Source organism: Eptatretus burgeri, chromosome 6 (assembly GCF_056783735.1).
Source record: "Eptatretus burgeri isolate ZD-2024b chromosome 6, Ebu_testis_v1, whole genome shotgun sequence".
Classification (NCBI taxonomy): domain Eukaryota; kingdom Metazoa; phylum Chordata; class Myxini; order Myxiniformes; family Myxinidae; genus Eptatretus; species Eptatretus burgeri.
The window spans coordinates 66,618,135-66,634,401 of record NC_140966.1 but is presented as its reverse complement, the minus strand read 5'-3'; the positions used below and the strand labels follow the sequence as shown (position 1 = coordinate 66,634,401).

At 44.0% G+C, this 16,267-nt stretch overlaps 1 protein-coding gene across 14 annotated transcripts in view; it reads right to left on the bottom strand.

Moving 5' to 3' along the window:
* STIL (STIL centriolar assembly protein) overlaps positions 1 to 16,267 on the bottom strand; it is a 256,784-nt gene that overhangs the window by 71,934 nt on the left and 168,583 nt on the right. For all 14 annotated transcript variants that reach the window (XM_085885486.1, XM_085885489.1, XM_085885485.1 and 11 more), the window contains one exon: positions 6,676 to 6,789. In XM_085885486.1, the coding sequence (XP_085741612.1) occupies positions 6,676 to 6,789 (114 nt within the window). The remainder of the gene's footprint in view (positions 1 to 6,675; positions 6,790 to 16,267) is intronic.

The window sequence follows — 16,267 nt, the reverse complement described above, 5'->3', positions numbered from 1 at the left end:
AGTGCCAATTGCCAGCGAGGGAACCGGGGGGGGGCGGGGGGAGGGGTTTGGAGAGAGTGAGAAGCCGGGAGAGCTCCTCCCATAATTCGGAATGGAGCAGATGAGCTCAGAGGAGGCCTAAGCATGCTGGGGGTGTTATTGTGGGTGCGCAGATGTGCAGATCTACCAATGGGGCCACACTGCCAAGTCAGGAAATTGTGTGGAGGCACAGATGAAGAACAGAGCACAAGGCCCTAACTAGTGTGAGCACCAATGCACGGAGCATCAGGTGAATTAGGTTGTTGGAACCACATAGTTTAAAGAGACATATTGGTAAGTCCCGGGAAAGTTTAATTGTTGATGTAATAATGGATAGAGCAGTTAGGAGTGTTGTGTTTGCCCCTTCGCACCATCCACTTCTCAGGTAACCACCAACCGCTGGATTCACCTACCTGGAGAAGCCATGGGACCTGCAGACATATCTCAAACTTGTGCTGAGGTTTCCATAGATTCACCTTTTCTTCCTAAGGGATCCTTCGAGGATTAGGAGGGATTTTATGAGGAACTTGGCAACGACAGAGGGGAACCCAAGAGACGGACATTCTAGTTTGGAGACATAGGGACAATTTAAAGAGGGAGGCTAGGGTGGAGTAGGCACAGATAGGGACGGGGGGGGGGCACGGACCGTGATGAGGATAGGCCCATGAGATGAAAGGGGGGGACAGTTAGGTTCGGGCAGAGCCCGTTCTCAGATCGGCAGGCATCATCAACCACCTCCCTAAAGTATGTGTGCACCGAGAGGCCGGCCAGCGACGCCTGCCAAGCCTGGTTTGCCATTTGCCTTTGCCATGTTGTCTCTGCCTTTCCCATGTCTGCGCCTGTAGCCTGGCCTGTTGCCTGTCGCCCTTGTCACACCTCCCCAAGTTCTTCTGCAAAGTCCACTGTGCCGTGGCCCCAAGTTCATCACTGAGGACCACTTTTGTGTAGCCCTATTCTCCGACATTGGCAACAAGGTCAACAAATTCTAGGTGTACTTTCCAAAACACTCAATTTTCACCCAATTAACTTGAATCTTGAAGAGGATTTGCATATCAGGTCACTGAATTCAACCACCAATTATTTTTATGGTGGAATTTGTTTGAGGGATTTCACAAGTATCGTGCTCTGCATGATGTCTTTGTTTGTTTGTGCGCATGATATCTCAAAAAGTTGTGGACAGATTTAGATCAAATTTGATGGGAAGGTTCGGTGTGTGACAAGGGGGAATTGGTTCGATTTTGGTGAAGATCCAGCTATAAATCCGAATACTATGCTAGAATTTTTAAAGTGTTTCTTCAACATTGAGAGATCAGACCAAAAACGATATTTCACAAGGTGGCGGACGGATTCGGACAAAACTTGGTGGACAGGTTTCGGTGTGTAACATGGATGAATCGATTCAATTTTGGTGAAGATCCGAATCCGGATCTCGGCAGAGGAATGCACTCCACTGAGTCCCCTCGTATTATAATACGATAATTATCTGTGTTGCTGTTTCATGGGGGTGATTTCATGCCTGTTTTAAGTTGTTTTATTTATTCCAATATGTATTTTATAACCTTATGTGCAATATTTTTGTGGTTTTTATTCACCTCGCCAGAGGAGAGGACATTGCATTTGGGTCCATTTGTTTGGTTTTTTTTGTTTGTCTTTTTTTTTTTAATATACCTTGTCGAGGCTCGTATAAGAGCTAACACACAACGCACATCAAGGGGGGCACGAGACAAGAGGGGAGGGAGTGGGAAGGACAAAACAGTGGGGAACAGAGACATTAGGAGACCGGTGGAAGGGAGAGGGATGGGACGGGGAACATGGGGAATAGAAGATGGACATTACAGGGACTTTCAGGAAGGAAAGCAGGGAATTTGAAGGAGGTGGGCTTGGGTGCATTATAGGGGGTAGAAAAGATCGAGGATTTGGATGGGGGATGATAAGAGGTGGTGGTGAACAGCTGTTTTGAAGGCATGGAGGGAAAAATAGGAATGAATAGAGTGAGGGAGTTTATTCCAAAGGCGGGAAAAAAGAGGAATGAAAGAGTGAAGGTGAGCAGTGATTCATGAATTTGGTAGTTTTACAAGAAGGGGGTTGTTGGCGGACCTTGAGCGCCCTGCGGAAATGTGGTGGGGACAAATCGCAGAGAGAGCAGGGGGAGGGGGGGCGAGGCTGGAGAGGAGACGGTATAAGACAGAAAGTTCACCGACCAACCTGCGGTGATTGAGTGAGAGGCCCAAAGACTCAGGCTTATTGCGCGAGATGCCAATGATCCGAAATGCCTTGGTTTCTACAGTGTGAAGCCTAGAAAGGTGGGAGGCAGGAGCACCAGCCCAGAGAGGAGAGCAGTACTCCATCAGGCTGCGGACAAAAGCTTCGTAAGTGGTCAGGAGCTCAGGTGGGCCGAGGAAGGACTTTGAACGATGGAGGATTCCCAGTTGGCGACTGGCTTTGGAGGCGAGGTTTGAAATGTGGCTTTCCCAGGAAAGGTCATGGCAGATAGTGAGACCCAGAAGCTTGAAAGAAAGGACTTCTTCCAGAGGATTGTTGAGAAAGTGGATGGGGGGGGGGGGGGTTCTAAACGGTCCTTTCGAAGAGTCATAGTGAGAGTGTGAGATTTGTCCGGATTGAAAGACATGTTCCACGTGTTGAACCAGTTTCTGATTTTATCCAGATCAGCAGTGAGCGAAGAAGCTGCTGCTCGCCGGTCTGAGGGATGACCGATGGTACGGCAGAGGGTGGAGTCATCAGCAAAGAGATATGGAGGATTTTCCAGAGTCGAAGAGATCATTGATGAAAACCAGAAAAAGAACAGGACCCAGAACGCTACCTTGAGGAACTCCAGCCTGGACAGGAAGAGGGGATGAAAGAACTCTATTTCGGGCCACACAGTGACTGCGACAGGAGAGGAAGTCTGCGAGCCATGAGTGGAGATGGCCTTGGATACCATGGGAAGAGAGTTTGGTGAGCAGGGCAAGGTGCCAGACTGTGTCAAAAGCACGTGATATGTCCAGGGAAACGGCTCGAATTTCCTGTCTGGCATTGAGGGCTTCATTCCATTGTTGGGAGAGTAGAAGCAGCATATCCAGGGTAGAGTGACCTGGTCTGAAACCAAATTGATGATCAGAAATCAAGCCATTGGAGAAGAAGGATTTCATGTCTGAAGCGATGATGGATTCCATAACCTTGCTGATGATTGGGAGAAGGCTGATTGGTCTGTAGTTGCAAGGATCTGTTTTTGCACCTTTTTTGTGCAAGGCAGTGATGTTTGCCGATTTCCAAGCAGATGGCAGTATGACCTTGAGCAAATGAGAGGGTGAATAGAACAGAGAGAGGATGAGCAAGAGCAGAAGAGCAGGTTTTTAGGACAAGTGGGCTGATGCCGTCTGGACCGGTTGCAGAATCTGAGTCGAGGTTTGACAGCAAACTCTCCACCTTGTCAGGAGAAAAGGATACAGAGTCCACGGACAGTTGGGTGCGACTGGGTAATGTGGGTAGAGAAAGTGATGGATTTAGGACACAAGATTTAGCTGCAAACACCGAGTTTAGACATTCAGCTTTTCACGTGCGGTATCAGCAGTGCGGCCATTTGAGGTAAGGGAGGGGATGGAGGGGGAACATACACCAGAAACAGATTTGATTAGACGCCACCAGGATTTTGAGGAGGGAGAGAGGTTTGAGAGTTCAGACTTGAGATGAGAAAGATGTTGTTTTCTGGCTCTTCTGAGGGTAGATACACACTTGTTCCAAGCTTTATGGAAGGAACTGAGATTACCCTCAGTTGGGTTTGCTTTCCATGAGGCAAAGGCAAGTTATTTCAGGACAACTGCCTCACCACAAGCTTCAGTGAACCAAGGGCGGGAGGAAGTGTAGGACAACTGAAGACGAGAGGGGATAAATCTGTGCATGAGGGAGAGCAAGTTTCTTTGAAAGAATTCGCAGGATGAGTTGATGTTGGAGAAAGTAGCGATAGGACACCAGTCTATAAGTTTTTAAGTCTGCTTGGAGACCCTGCCAGTCGGCTTGAGTGAAATGCCAGACTCGACGGCGGTGAGGTGGTTCTCTGATAATAGCCAGAGAGATGTCTACTTTGACAAGGACGTGGTCAGAAGAACAGCAGATATTGTCAGGGAAATTTGTCAAAATCAGAAAAATCAGTCTGCACAGAAAGTGAGTATGTCTATGAATTACATTAGACCATTATGAACCCTAAGACCTTAAGACCCTTTCAAACCCAAACACCCATCAAGACCACAAATACCCCAAGACCCTTTAGACCCCCAAGGCCCAAAATACCCCGTTTCACCCTTGAGAACTCTTCGACCTCCAAGACTGTTTGGATCCCCTTTGACTCCTTTCTACCCTTTTTTACACCTTTACACCTTTGAATGCCTTGTAGACCCCTTTTAGACATTTTAAGACCCTTTCGACAATTCCAACCATTTAGACCTTAAATTACACTCTTGAGACCATTTGGACCTTTCCACCTTCAGACCATTTGACCTTCACAACTTTTCAGACTTTTGACGTTTACATATGTAGAACGAGACCATTTTGACCTTTCATTTACAATCAACGACCTTTAATTCAGTACATCCTTCCATTTATTTGCCACACAAAAAACAAGTCCTGCCTGGCGAGGGTCCACAATCTCCGATTGCTCTTCCATGTTGATGTTATTGTTACTGTGGATCGTTTCCTTCTTTTCGTCACTTAAGAATCCAAAGGTTCAAATTAACAAAGGTTCAATTGTCACATAGAAACTTTTGATTATGAGGTAAACTTTTGTCTGTCTTGCACTAAGGAGAACAACAAGACAGTAATTCGGTTTACATTTTTGTCATCCTGTAGGGGTGCATTATAGTCTGCTGGTAATTTTACTTGTACATGTATTCTCTTTGTGTGTAGATTATATTTTAATTTACATGAATTTTAACTGTATACCTCTGTTGTGTTTTTCATACCTGTGAAATGAATAAATGAAAAAAAAGCCCGCTTTATTCCATGCACATGGTGTAACAATCTTGTGACGGAACGGTGGCTGAATCACCCCCCCCGCCCCCGCCCCCACCAACAAGAATGCTGTGACAACATCCAGCATGGCACACACTTTGAGAACAAGTTCGAATTGCGAAAATACCCCGTGGGAGTTCATTCGTACAACTCTCAGGTGAGCGATAGCATGGACGACAGATAGTTTTGAAATTTGGTAAGATTTTCGTCGCATCAAAAAAAGAAACCAGAACACCTCACAAGAGTGAGGCTAGTTTCATAATCATCATTTGCGACTTAATTTTGTGTTGGGCATCGGCCAGCGCATTGAATTTTTTCTTTTTTATAACAATTTTAAGAAAATGGGCCGAAAGGGCTGTTTCTCGGCCCAAAGGGCCGGAACCGCACTTTGGGCTCAGTTAATGCCTGGGGAATGGTCTCTTGAATATACCTGTCAAGTTTGGTTCGGTTCCGTCCAATAATAACTGAGAAATAATTTTAAGAAAATGGGCCAAAAGGGCCGTTTCTCAGCCCGAAGGGCCGGAACTGCACTTTGGCCTCAGTTAATGCCTGGGGAATGGTCTCTAGAATATACCTGTCAAGTTTGGTTCGGTTCTGTTAACTAATAACCGAGAAATAATTTTAAGAAAATGGGCCGTTCCTCGGCCCGAAGGGCTGTAATCGCACTCTGGGCTCAGTTAATGCCTGCACATATGTGTCTAGTATATGCCTCTGTCAATTTTCATCGAATTCTGTTCACGAATAATGGAGAAATAGACGTTCAAATGAACTGTACACAAGAAAAGAGAATGCGAGCGGCACGTAGACCCCATGGGGTGGAAGACCCCATAGGGTAAAAAAAAAAGTCTACTTCCGGCTGGGCCGAATGGAATAAATGTCGGAGTTGCAAGTGAATTTAGATTCACGGTGACTCATGGCATAGGCAGAAATGCAAGAGACATTTTAAACTCATCCGACAAAGTTTGGTGATGACACGTGAAGCGGTAAGAGAGATGGAAAGCAAAAAGATAGAAAGACAGAAACAGTTCTTTTACTTGTATATAGATGTGACATGTGAGGAAACTTGGATCCATCATTTTGTGCCAGAGTCAAATCAAGCCAGCATGTGGTGGAGACTTTCTTGGTCCTCACCACCAAAAATAATTTAGGGTTCAGCTTATGACAAAAGTTTGGGGATCTCAAATGTTTAATTAATGTGGAATTTCTTAGCATTACAGTGACTTGTTGCACAATGAAGTGGGACAAGTAATACGCAGATGGCCTGGTACAGTGTCTCATGGGTACAACTTCACTGCCAAGAAATGAATGCTCAAGCTCACATACCAAATGTGGCAACTACTCCAATGGAGATTGGTTGGAAATTCCAAGTCATCCCCCATAATAGTCCATTGTTTTCATATTGTGATGTTCATATCTCTGAACCACTCAAAGAATACGTGGGCGGCATGACGTTTTAAAAGGATGAAGAAGTTGAAGTACGTGTCTCAAAATGGCCAGGTACCTATCCAAAATGTTTTTAGGCAGATAGAATAAAAGTGCTACCCCATCAATGGGACATGTACACGTCATAAGGGAATATGGGGTTGTGGGCGACAATAGGAAATGAAAATTTTGGATTTGCAATTAAAAAAGGGTTCCAACAATAAAACCTACTGCTTGTGTTGTATCTTCTTGGTGCCACATTCTGCCAATCTTTCTGATCCTCTGGGCATTCCTTTGAGACCCACAGCGACGTGCAGAGCATCAGAAGCAGGGCTTTCCGAACACCTAAAAGAAAGAAAAATAAAAATAAAAAAAGAGAAAAGTTTTAACATTACTGTATGTATGTATGTATGTATGTATGTATGTATGTATGTATGTATGTATGTATGTATGTATGTATGTATGTATGTATGTATGTATGTATGTATGTATGTATGTATGTATGTATATATATATATATATATATATATATATATATATATTTTGTGACGTCCACGGGACTTGAACAGTCCCGCCAACGTAGAATGAGCCGAAACGATGGAGGGGGTTTATTTATTTATAACCCAAACATGGCGGTTCTAATCGCTCTACCGCAAACGGGACGAGGAAGGTGGCACGAGTCACTTTTCACTGAGTTGATGATGTTTATTTGTTTTTACTATTAACCAGAAATAACAAGACTCGGCAAGAAAAGGGATCCAGGGCGATTCGACAGGATGGTGTGGGATCGGGCGTGGGGAAAAACACAGACAATTCCAATGAATATACAGATCTCAAACCCTCTAAGGCGCCAAGCACACACACACACACACACACACACACACACACACACACACACACACACACACACACACACACACACACACACACACACACACACACACACACACACACACACACACACACACACACACACAGTAGCTATTTCTGGTGGTCAGGCTGGACCGTGGTGTGGACGCAACTGTCCCTGGATCGGCGTCGGACGAGCTGGCCTTGCTCTCGTCAGGGGGGGGCAGGAGAAACCGTGGTGCTGTCGACCTCCTTGTCTTGGCCCAAGTCCGCTCACAGCCGCCAGGGAACCAGTTCTGGCGCCAAGTTGCGAGCAGGAGAGGGAGGCAGGTCCGCCCGCCGTTGGACCCCGAACTCCGAGTCAGCAGAACCCCAGAGCCAACCAAGGTGAGGCACGAGGCTCAGCAAGGCTCCAAGACACGATGAAGAACACGATCGAATCAGCACAACAACAAGCACGCTTTCCGCGCAACAGCCTCCACACCAAAAAAAACACGATCTTTTTGTCCCGATCTTCTTTCTCTTCCTTTTCGACCCCGAACAGAACCTTTTTATCCTCCTGTCCTCGTCACTTCAAATCGAGCCGTTTATTGGCCCACCGCCGTTGCCTTCCGCCAATCGTGATCACGGGGCAGAGCCATCCGCAGCACTGTCCTGTGACATCACGGCCAGTCTCCAGGGACTACTAAAAGGGGTTTACGCAGACACACTTACCCTAGCCCGTGTCCCTATCTCATTACGTGACAATTATCATTTCCCCCTTGAAGAAATGAACATTTACTAGACAACTTATCACCACTGTATTGCTACTTATTACATTGAGATCCTGGTAAACTCGAACAGCATGGCATACCTAGTTAAACATCCTAATTACCCTTTGAATGCATACCCCCCCTCAAACGTAACAATATATATACCTTCTTCTTCTTCTTCTTTCGGCTGCTCCCGTTAGGGGTCGCCACAGCGGATCATCCGTTATGATCCGCATAATGATTTGGCACAGGTTTTACGCCGGATGCCCTTCCTGACGCAACCCTGGTCGCCTCTTACGACACAGGGATATGGTACACCTATTCTAACTGGGGCATACACCAGGCCCAGTACACTGGTACTCACTTCGCCGACCTCGGAAGGATGACAGGCTGAGTCAACCTACTGGTGTGTATTAATTCAAGCAGCCAACGGGACTTGAACTCAGGACCTTTTGGATCCCAAGCCACTACCCTAACACCAGGTGCATATATATACACATATAATTGTGTACACACATGCACACAGTACCAGTCAAAAGTTTGGACACACCAACTCCAGAGATGCCAACTTTTGGAAATCAGAATTAGAGAGGATTTGCAACCGACACCAAATAATGTGCGCGAAGCGCACATCTCGAGCGCGGAGCGCTCGACCCTTGCGGCGGGGTCCAGGGCCCGCCTTAGGGCCCTGGAAGCTCTGGGGTTCTAGACGCTCTCTAGTGCCCTCTGAGCCCTATTTTGGAGCATTTAACATGTTAAGAATTCCCACTTTTTGAACAAAAAAAAGGGGAAAATTGTGCACTTTTTAATGTTACATGTATGTTAATATTAGTAAGTTAGGGGACAATCAAAGATTAACAAAAAGCACAAAAGAAGCAATATTTTTCTTACCTTACTGGCTGGTACTACTGCTGCTTGCTTTTTCCATGGCAGCTTTGCTGAGTGACAGCTGTGTGGCTCTTTTAGCCCTTCTGATTATGTCTTTGCTGTATTCTCTCTGGTAGCAAGGGGTGCTATGAGCTAGTTTTTCAATTAAGAGAGCTTCCAGGGTTTTGACACTCAAATTGGGACGAAATTCAGTTTGATTCTTCCGTACAAGACTGAGTGCCCGCTCACATGATGCGTTCGAATGAGGAATGACCAAGATTCCCTTCATCACTTTGCTCAAATTAGGATACTTCTTGGCACCAGTGCAGGGATCTGTGAGCTGTGAAATCCGATGCCACTGCTCATCCACTCTCACTGTCTCAGTAGCAATTGTAGCTATGGAGGCGTGTGCCTGGTCGTGAGCGAATTCACTCTCAAGACTGTCTATGTCACTATCACCGCCACTGAACAGACAGGGGAATTTCTTGATGAAAAACTCCACACAGTCAAACCCCACTTCTTGGTGTAGCTTAACATCCAGCACCTGAGCATGCTTGGCTAATTCATCATCTAGCGGCCAGGTTTTGAAGATGTAATTGCAGGCTTTCACATAATATGAGCGAACTGCACTGAAGAAACCTTGGATGTCTGACTCACTCAGAGTGAAGGTGGATTTCTTGAGACTCCTTTGTTCCCTTATATACAGTTTGGCATCGTTCCCAATCATGAGGTCCTCATCATTCTTCTGATGATGTCTGTCAGAGAAGGGTACATTTACCAGAGCAACCGATGACACCGATGGTTTCAAAAACCGTACGAAGATATCTTTCAGAAGACCATTCAATTCTCCGTGCAGGAGATGAATACAGGGTTCGTCTCTTTGGAGCAGAAGATTCCCCTTCTCAAAAAGCTTGTTAGCATATCGAAGGAAGAAACAATAGAGTTTTGTTTGTGGAGACAAGAACATCCTGTTGACACGTTTTTCTCTAGATTCCTGCACAGTGTTTGAGGAAGATGCGCTTTTAGTTGTAGAACTCGTAGTACACTTAGCCGCAGGGCGATCACACGTGCGTTTACTGCCAGCAGAAGAGGTCAGACTCGTAGTACCAGATCCAATTTTACGTTTGAGGAGAGAGCTTGAGGTAGGTGCAGCCAAGGAAGAAGACCTCTGATTCGAAGGTTTTGCTGAGCTTCTATCAAGTGATTTGGCAAAAGCAGAACTTAACTTGGGTCCTTCTTTGCCTGTAGATGGGACTATCACAGTCTTTCTCGACTCTGAAGGGATCTGCTTTGTAGATGAACGTGATGAAGGGCCGGTGATGCTACCTGCTCTCAGCATTGGTTTTGGTGCTGTCCCTGCTGTCTTCTTCGCAGCAGATACTGCAGTGGTAGTGGTGAATGCTGCTCCACTAGTGCTTGATCCTGCAGTGCCAGTACTGGCAGTAGATACAGTGCCGTCCTTCTTGCTCGTTGTTAGAGTCTTGGCTACAGTTGGTTGCATTTTTCTTCGTACTTCTTCTTTGAAGAAGAGGCGAAGTGGCTCCCACTGTTCAATCAGCCTGTCTAGGCACTGACCAAGGGACAGCCACCTTGTTGCAACATGCTTCAGAATCTTGTGTGTCGGGGCATCACAGAGTTCTTGCAGTGCTTTCACTCCTTTGACGCGTTTACTACTTTTGTCCAAGTAGTAGTAAATATCGATGAGAAAGTCATCTAATTCAATGGGTAAGGCCTGAGCCGCCTTCTTGGCCGTATTGTGCATCATATGGCAAGGGCATCCCATGATGTAGCACTCTGGATTTTGTTTGTGGATATAAGCAGCGACTCCTTTGTGCTTGCCCACCATGACAGAGGCATTATCAGCACAAAAGGAAACACAATTTCCCCACGGAATTTTCCTGTCACTGAACTCATGATCAAGCAGTTTGAAAATGTTTTCTCCAGTGGAATCTTGTTTGCACGCAGGCAAACTTAGCAAACCTTGCTTCACAATCCCAGCACTGTTGTCATAGTATGAAATCAGGACAGGATATAGTTGGGCCTCACCACTGTCATTGCTTCCGTCTGTAGCTAGGCTAAATGGAGCGAGTCTAGCAATATCGGCAATAGATGAAGCAGTAACATTTGACAACTCACCAATTATTGCTGAAGTTTTTGTTCTTGCACATCCATACTTTGAAGCAACTTTTGAATCTGGAAACATCTTTTGAAATAGAGGTCCAGCATGATCTGAGACTGATATGGGCAAGTTATGTTCCACAATAAATCCACTAAAGAGAAGTTCCGTTCGGGTAACATCCTCTTCCTCGCTTGTCCCTTGTTTGGTGAAATAATTCAGAAGTGTACCGGTACTCGTGCTCGAAGATCTCTCCTTTGCAATGTCTGTGTGCCGTTTGCTTCCAACGTGCTTCCGAATATCATCGCGACCTCCGTGCTCAACTGAAATATCAACGCTGCATACTGTACAATACGCATGATGAATTCCTCTTTCAGACTTTTGAATACACGGGTATTGGAGACTGTATTCGGTCTTGTACTTCTGAGACCATTTCTTGGTCTTCGTAAGCTTCTTTTCTGCCATTTCGTAATCAACATCGAGGGCTTGAAGCATCGGTAACTTCGAAGTCGATTACTTCGGTAACTTCGAAGTGATTAGTGAACAGTGCAAAAATATCAAAATTTCGGGAGGATAAGGATAGTGATCGTAAGGGCGGGAGTTTGGGTGAATTTTCGGAAGCCTCCCGATGAAATCGGGAGGGTTGGCATCTGTGCAACTCATTCAAGGGTTTTTCTTTATTTTTACGATTTTCTACATTGTAGAATAACAGTGAAGATGTCAAAACTATGAAATAACACATATGGAATTATGTAGTAAACAAAAAAAAATGTTATACAAATCAATGTATATTTTATATTTGAGATTCTTCAAAGTAGCCACCCTTTGCCTTGATGAAAGCTTTGCACACTCTTGGCATTCCCTCAACCAGCTTCATGAGGTAGTCACCTGGAATGTTTTTCCAACAGTTTTGAAGGAGTTCCCACACATGCTGAGCACTTGTTGGCTGCCTTTCCTTCACTCTGCGGTCCAATTCATCCCAAACCATCCCAATTGGGTTTCGGTTGGGTGATTGTGGAGGCCAAGACGTCTGATTCAGCACTCCATCACTCTCCTTGTTGGTCAAATAGCCCTTACACAGCTTGGAGGTGTGTTTTGGGTCATTGTCCTGTTGAAAAACAAATGATGGTCCCACCAAGTGCAAACCAGATGGGATGGCATATCGCTGCAGAATGCTGTGGTAGCCATGCTGGTTAAGTGCGCCTTCAATTCTAAATAAATCGCCGATGGTGTCACCAGCAAAGCACTCCCACACCATCACACTTCCTCCTCCATGCTTCACGGTGGGAACCACACACGCAGCGATCATCCATTTACTTTCTCTGCATCTCACAAAGACACGGCGGTTGGAACCAAAAATATCAAATTTGGACTCATCAGACCAAAGGAAAAATTTCCACCGGTCTATTGTCCATTGTTCGTGCTTCTTGGCCCAAGCAAGTCTCTTCTTTGTATTGGTCTCCTTCAGTAGTAGTTTGCAGTAATTCGACCATGAAGGCCTGACTCATGCAGTCTCCTCTGAACAGTTGATGTTGAGATGTTTCTATTACTTGAACTCTGTGAACCATTTGCTTGGGCTGCAATCTGAGGTGCAGTTAATTTGGCCATTTCTGAGGCTGGTAACTCTAATAAACTTATCCTCTGCAGTAGAGGTAACTCTGGATCTTCCTTTCCTGTGGCGGTCCTCATGAGAGCCATCATTGGTCATCATAGCTTCATCATAGCGCTTCACGGTTTTTGCGACTGCACTTGAAGAAACTTTCAAAGTTCTTGAAATTTTCCATATTGACCGACCTTCATGTCTTAAAGTAATGATGGACTGTCATTTCTCTTTGCTTACTTGATTTGTTCTTGCCATAATATGGACTACTACAGTACAGACAAAATAATGGTCTTTTACCAAATAGGGCTATATACTGAATACCAACCCGACCTTGTCACAACACAAATGATTGGTTCAAACGCATTAAGAAGGAAAGAAATTCCACAAATAAACTTTTAACAAGGCACACCTGTTAATGGAAAAGCCATTCCAGATGACTATCTCTTGAAGCTGGTTGAGAGAATGCCAACAGTGTGCTAAGCTGTCATCAAGGCAAAGGGTGGCTACCATGAAGAATCTTAAATACAAAATATATTTGATTTGTTTAACACTTTTTTGGTTGCTAGTTTTATCATTGTTTTAATGTCTTCACTATTACTCTACAATGTAGACAATAGTAAAAATAAAGAAAAACTCTTGAATGAGTAGGTGTGTGTGTGTGTGTGCGTGTGCGTGTGCGTGTGCGTGTGTGTGTGTAAAATCAGAAGAAATCCCATCACAGTAAAACTATCAAAATGAACCAGACCCAAACCAGTAGATTTCAGCAAAAGTGCAAAATCTCATGAGCAGCAGTTGCAGTCAACAAATTATAATCCCTGAGTGACTTATCTGCCAGCTAAAGGTGACAAATGGCGAGTGCCCAGGGTTTTCATCAAGTATTAAAGTAGATAGCCAGGTTCACCAACATCGACGTCTGTGATTCGATGAGTGAGGCGAGTCGTTTACTGGGCCGGCAGTCCAGGGGCCACCGAGTCGAGATGCTCAGAGAGGCCATCTGAACATATTTAGGCCTTAAATTCAGTTATCCTGGGGTAACCAATGAAAGCAACTTTTTATTTATTTATTGTCTACATTTGTTTCGTGAAGAGGTTTTAAACCATGGTTACCTATTAAAGATTGCCCTCAAGAAGAATACCACTGTGTTGTTTTTCAGGAGTCACAACAAAATAATCAATTGGCAGGATCGGACCCCATGAACTTCAATTTGACGACAAATTCTGGTTTCTAGATTGAGGATTACTGAGAAAAAAATAAAAAAAAAAATTAAAAAAAAAGAGACCAATTTCTATCAGTTTAACTCACGGCTTTCAACACGTCAAATTAATAATATGCATGTGTGTGTGCGCGTGTGTGTGCGCACCGTAACATTTTTAACAATGGGCTTTCATCATCAAATCTTCAACAAACCTTTATTATAAGAATATGGATAACACAAATGAATAAAATGTACAATCTCTTTTTTTAACTGTTGTTTTCATCAAGTTTAGTTCGAGCACAGAGCGGAGGCGGACGTGATTTGCATTTTGAGATGGTTTCTCGTTATTTTGGGGAAACTGCCACAAGCATTTGTGTGATTCATTAAGAAAATAGTTACCTGGACAAAATAAATAAATAAATAAATTCAAAGGCGATACATGTCCCCAGTTTCGGCAACACTGACAGATGTACTTACAACTTCCATTTGGCTTAATCAGATATATACATGTACATCATAAGAAATGGGGAAGAAGAGGAAACAAACCATGAAATCTGGTTTTGGAAAAACCTTCCACCATGATCATTTTCAATGATCTGTATTAACTTGTCTAAAAGTAGTGCCAAGACGAATAAAAATTACCCCCGTGTGGGGGTGACGGTCATCTCTATAATGTTTTTTACTATCATAATCGATGAACCTTTGCCAGATATCTCCTTAAATGACAGACGAGATAGATTTTGAAAATGGCGACTTTCACAACTTTCGTGACCTTGACCCTGACCTCGAATCCGGGAAAAAAAATGTCGTTGGGTATCACTCATCGACCTCTACCCACATACCAAATTTCATCAAGATCGGAAGTAAAACGTTTTTTGTACCGGGGAGGTGTTTTTGACCATCTTCCAGGTTACGTGGCGGCCAGACGGGACGGAAATTTAAAAATCTATCTGGTTAGATACAAGATAATATTTTTTACTCTCATAATCAATAAACAGTTGCCGAATATCTTGTAGAATGGCAGACTAGATAGGTTTTGAAAATGGCGACTTTTATAACTTACGTGACCTCGTGACCTTGACCCTGACCTTGAACCCGGACAAAAGTTATATCGTTGTGTAACACTCATCGACCTCTACCCACATACTAAGTTTCATCAAGATCGGAAAGAAAAATTGACGGACGGACGGACAGACATTTGGTCCGGCTTTATTAGGTCATCTCGGTAGAGATGACCTAAAAAAGATAAGGTCAGGTATTATTGGTGATAAACGCACAAAAGTTAGAGAAAAAAATTAAATGAAACATCAAATCAAGATCACCTGTCAGTTGACCAATCACACTAAAATGCGGCAAAACATATGTAATGTATGTATGTATGTATGTCCCTCAAATTTTGCAAACATGTTCAGGAGACTCAGAGTCAGGACATGGGCATGAAATAAATAACACCCCACCTCCTCCCTTCCAAAAAAAGTGGGGATACAACTTGTGATTTTCACATGTACATGTGTAACAGTAGAATTGAAGATAGCCACTCACCCCTGTGAGGAGGAGGGGTTTCGAAGGGTGGGGAAACGACGATGCCAATTCTGAAAAAAATATCCTCTAACCCAAAACAAACAAAAAAAACACTATCTTGGAGTCATCAGATGGAACCCGAATAGGCAAAGCACCTGGAAGGATTTGAGAGTAGAGGAGCAGCAGCTTAAACCCGAATCCTATCAAGGTTCCTCCTGATCACTAAAGCTTTGCCCTTTGCTTATATGGGTTCATTCTGGTGACTCCAATGCAGTATTTAGTCTTTCATTTGATTACAACAATTTCTAAAAATTCAACTCTCCATGGACAGATAGATGGAGAAAGAATTTGAGTGTAAGAGCAAGAGATAAATTAAGCACACAACTAACCACAACCGAGTGAATTTTGACTTTTTATTTAACACAAGTAATAAATAAATCGAACAAAAGCAAGTTGCAAAAAAAAGAAAAAGAAAGGGCAAGGAGAGGTGGCCTTATGGCCTCACCAACGGCCTACATCTGGGCCGACATCTTTCCGGAATAGAAATCACCAAGAAGGCCGAGAAGACCCTGCTCCATCTCTTGCACCAGCAAAATCAGTCAGGAACGTATGAATGGAGTGTTACAGTAATACCCTGGTTTACATCACCCCACAAATACGTCATCACGTTATTAATACTACTTCCTGATATTCGTCGTCTCAACCGTCAACGTCGTTTTAAAAGCCATACCATTTATTATTGAGCGTTTTCAGAAATGACAAGCCTGATAAAGACGTCAGAGTACATCGCAAAATCGCTGAAAGTAATATACTTTGCTTCTCACAAAAAAAATGTGCTGTGCTGTAGATTGGCTAAGAGGCATTGTAAAACTGTTACGTTCGAAGTGAAATTAGATGTTATTTGTCCAATGGATGCCGGT